General features: G+C 33.5%; 1 protein-coding gene across 1 annotated transcript; it reads right to left on the bottom strand.

Annotated features, from left to right (window-relative positions):
- Positions 1-2,186: 2,186 nt before the first annotated feature.
- On the bottom strand, positions 2,187-2,852 carry LOC123682643. Its single transcript, XM_045621427.1, has 2 exons — positions 2,796-2,852; positions 2,187-2,632 (listed from the first exon to the last, which is right to left on the bottom strand). Exons 1-2 carry the CDS (start codon positions 2,800-2,802, stop codon positions 2,187-2,189), a joined length of 453 nt encoding a protein of 150 aa, XP_045477383.1. The 5' UTR covers positions 2,803-2,852.
- Positions 2,853-4,087: the final 1,235 nt, after the last annotated feature.

Raw genomic sequence — 4,087 nt, 5'->3', positions numbered from 1 at the left:
TGTTAAGTGCAGAAATATTTATTCTAGATACTACTGCACACCTAACATAATGAACGTTCACTTTTATGCTGGAACATCTCTAAAAGGTGAGTTTAGCACTAATGCAAAGATTTCTATTGAATTAGAAATACTAATATTGTTTTCCATTTGGTGCGTAAATGTCATCAATCAATAGAAGATAAATATTAATCAGTTTTATGGGTATTGGAGCTGAAACGTTTCATTGAGAATTCATTAACAGTTTTAATTGCATTGTCCATGAACTCCCAGCAATATTTTGATGAGGAGATATGATGACCAAGTAAATTTCGATCGGTTGTTACAGAGCTATTTGGTATACTTCCTGAGTGATCGTTCTATGAACAGTTTACATAGCTTTTGAATTTTGATTGGGAATGGTTCCAAAACGATAAGCTTCGACTCAGTTATAACGAATCCGTCCTCCCATTTGATTATGTCCTTCCGTAAACACGATAACTCTCGAACGAAGAATACTAAAAACTTGAAATTCCTTGATGGACCCAATAACCTTGGTAATCTATGGTATTTTTTTTACAGTAACTGAGCAAAGATGCAGACAAAATCCTTTTCAAACAAAATAAAGCTTTAACAACCTATTCAAATAAATAACTGCAGGGACATAAAAAACCTTTATTATCTAAACAGAGAGGGAATCCCAATTACATGGCAGGTATAAGAAGAAGTTGAAAGCTACTTGCAACAAACTTGTATGCAACTGCGATACCAAGAGGGAAATAATGAAAAATAGTATGTTCAGGAGAATAAGATTAATTGTGGCTTTTATTGAAGTTGACTAGAAAAATTTAATTGTTGCAAAATTAGAAAAGCACTTGTCCGAAACTTTTGAGCTCTCGGCATTCATGCGTCAATTGCACCCTTGTAGCACACAGAACTGTTTTTAGGTATCATCCCGTATTAAATTTTCTGCCTCTTCTACCTCTGATTCCTTTTCAATGTGACACGAGTAATTTCAGTTTCAATATTGAACAATTCTAAGAAAAATAATATTTTCAACCAGACGTTTCTATACTAGGGTGTACACAATTGATGAAAGAGTTAAAACTATGAGCAATTATCAAAAATTACGAAAATCCTAATCAAAATACTTGAACTCTTTTCAGATCCATTTTTTGGTCCCTTTTCCTCTAGGGAGTAAAAGAAGTAGGGGTTAGACTCCAACAAGGTCTTCATCAGAATCATCATCTCCTTGATAAATGAAATGAGGGCTATAAGGATATTCGAGTACTGCAGGTTGAAAAAGGTGCAGATTTTATGATAGTTGAAACATTCTCACCAATATTGGAGAAGACATATGTCTTCTAGTTTTCTTCAAGGCTTTATGTGGTTCCAAGAGAACGTATATTTCCAAAAGAATGGCGGCCAAGGTATTCTTTTTTTATATGCTATATGTGGGTGTTACACCACTTCTGCAACTTTTTATATAGGAAATGTTGGAGGCCTTCAAAGTCCTTGAAGAATTTCACACTCAAAATGCTGGTATTTGGGAGAGATTTCGGGTAATGTTGTATGGTGGAACCGCATATGGAAGCCAGCAAGGCATCTACAAGATATGCAGCCAATTAAAATTCATTCTGCACTTCATCCACATTGATGGAAAACTTGCAGAGTAACAACAGATGTCACGTTGAGGCTTCCGATTGAAATCTTAAAAATTGAGACACCCAAGAATTAGGTTCAGCTGTCGTTTTGTGATGTAGAGTTGATTTATTCAAACGTAGGGCTATTTTAACCGTCTGTAAATATAATAATTAGTCATTGAGAATTGGGTTCAACTAAAAATATATAACAATTCATATTCTTTTCTAATAATATTGCAATACATTTCCTATTTTGAAACTCTTGATAATTCATGTTTCACAGTAAGTGTTTATGTAGTTAGAGGTGTCCTACCCAGAACAATAATCATGGACGCAGAAAAAAATTATAATAAACATTTAACCCTTTGTGACCGGAATCAATTTTATCGAAATTTTTCTGTTGAAAATCAAATAATACTATTCAAGTATGATTGAATAAAGTGAATAAACATGTTTTTGAGTTTTCGGACAAGGGATTTTTGCTTTAGGACGTGTCCTCATTGTGGGGACACTAGGGAATGAAGAAATTTTACCCAATGTAAATCATATTATTATTTTTAATGAAACCTAATACAAAAATCTACTTCGTATGAAATTCTGAAAAATTTTTTGAAACAGTCCATAAGATTCGTTGAACCTTTCTTTATTTTGTGGGCAGTACGAGTTTTCAGTTGTCCAAATCGTATTATTCCGTAAATTTTTTTGCTTGACAGTATTCAAATCAATTTCATCTTCGCTGCTACATAAATTTTGATCTGCAGCTACATTCATTGAATTATTGGAATGATGTACAACACAATTTTCAATTTCTAAAAGATCTTCCGCATAAACGATATCGAGAGAATTTATGTCAATCAAGTCATTCTCAATTTCCACATCATTCCCTTGAAGTAACTCATCATCAGAACAATCATCAACCTCCGAGTTATTCCCAGATGGTATTTCTTCTAGAAGAGAGAATAAATCCTGAGAATTCAACTCTTCCAAATCACCAAATAAGAATGATGTTTTCTCTGAAAAAAAAAAAAGAAAAAGTTACCATTTGCCTTGTGTCCCCAAGACGAGACCACCGACATTCACGCGAAAAATAAAATTATTATTAGATGATATTCACATTAGCTCACGAACATGACAATTTATAATAAGTTTTTATATATTTCCCAAGAAAAAAACTACCTTCCATGTTTTTTTTCACTTCGAAACACGATAATATAGCTAGTACACAATCGTGGATATTAGTTTACATCCAATGCGTTTCCGTATGGATCAGCGATGTAGTTCGCGCTCCTATGGGTAGATACGGTATTTACACGAACTAAGCAATATGTGGCTATACGGTGAGCGCATTAGGCGACTGAGAAAAAAATTATTAACACGTGTCCCCACAGTGGACACACTAGGACACAAAGGGTTAACTGTCTCAGTACTGTACAGGCCTAAAATCTGCATAGGAGCCGTGTGCGGATAGTCCTACGAGCCCAATATCAAAGACAGAATGAAGACGTTAATGACCTGCTTGTTAGCCTACACTAAAAAGAAAGGATGCTTATCGAAGAGACTCAGGACAACGGAAATGTTGGAGCAGTAGACATTAAGGAACCAAAAATGGGTTGAACCATTTTCTCATGTAACGTAACATTAAGTTTTTGAGTTTTTTAAATACCAACTTATGATATTCATGTTAGTATGAATTTTTTATTTCAAATTGAATTTCATTTCTTTAGCAGAAGATAATTTGATCATTCTCAAGCAATACCACTGCTTGAAACTGAAATTAGAATCTAGAAGGCACTGGATCAAATTGTTGTATCTCAGTACCTATTCGATTAAATAGTTGAAGTACCACTTATTTTTATCATAAATTCCCAGCTGTCTAACTTCTTACTTTTTTTTTGCGTTTGATTCTCTGAGAGAAGTGTAAGTTTGATATTATCGAAAATGCATTATAGTTAATAAATCATTTATTGGATATATGGACATGGAAATATTTGTTTCATGGAATAATTTATTTAAAATCCCACCAATAATCATCATTTATTATTACACTGTGCCCTCTAACCACTGTTCCGCCAACATCACTAATAACTAAGCAGGTACAAACGATCTAAACCCAAAATGTAGTACAGATGTGCTACGCGGCGTTCAAAAAGCTCATAGAAACACAGATTTTATGTTTGAAAAGGAAATTCAAATCAAAGAAAAAGTTCAAGGACATATCCTTCAAGGAGATGCGCTTCTCTTTGAGGGATGTGTCCTTAAACTTTTCCACAAATTGGATCGCTAGAATTATGTTAGTTTGTTAATTATTGATAAATCCTTTATTCTGAGTGAATAAATCATTAAATTCTTGTAAGAGTTTATTCTTGAATAGCAAATGTTCGCTAACGTCCAGTTTAAAATTCATTGACACTGAATTTATGTTATTTGTGGAGATAACGTAAGTACCTATAAATTATTTATCACCGGAA

This window comes from Harmonia axyridis, chromosome 1 (assembly GCF_914767665.1).
Source record: "Harmonia axyridis chromosome 1, icHarAxyr1.1, whole genome shotgun sequence".
Lineage (NCBI taxonomy): Eukaryota > Metazoa > Arthropoda > Insecta > Coleoptera > Coccinellidae > Harmonia > Harmonia axyridis.
This window is presented reverse-complemented; position numbering and strand designations above follow the sequence as displayed.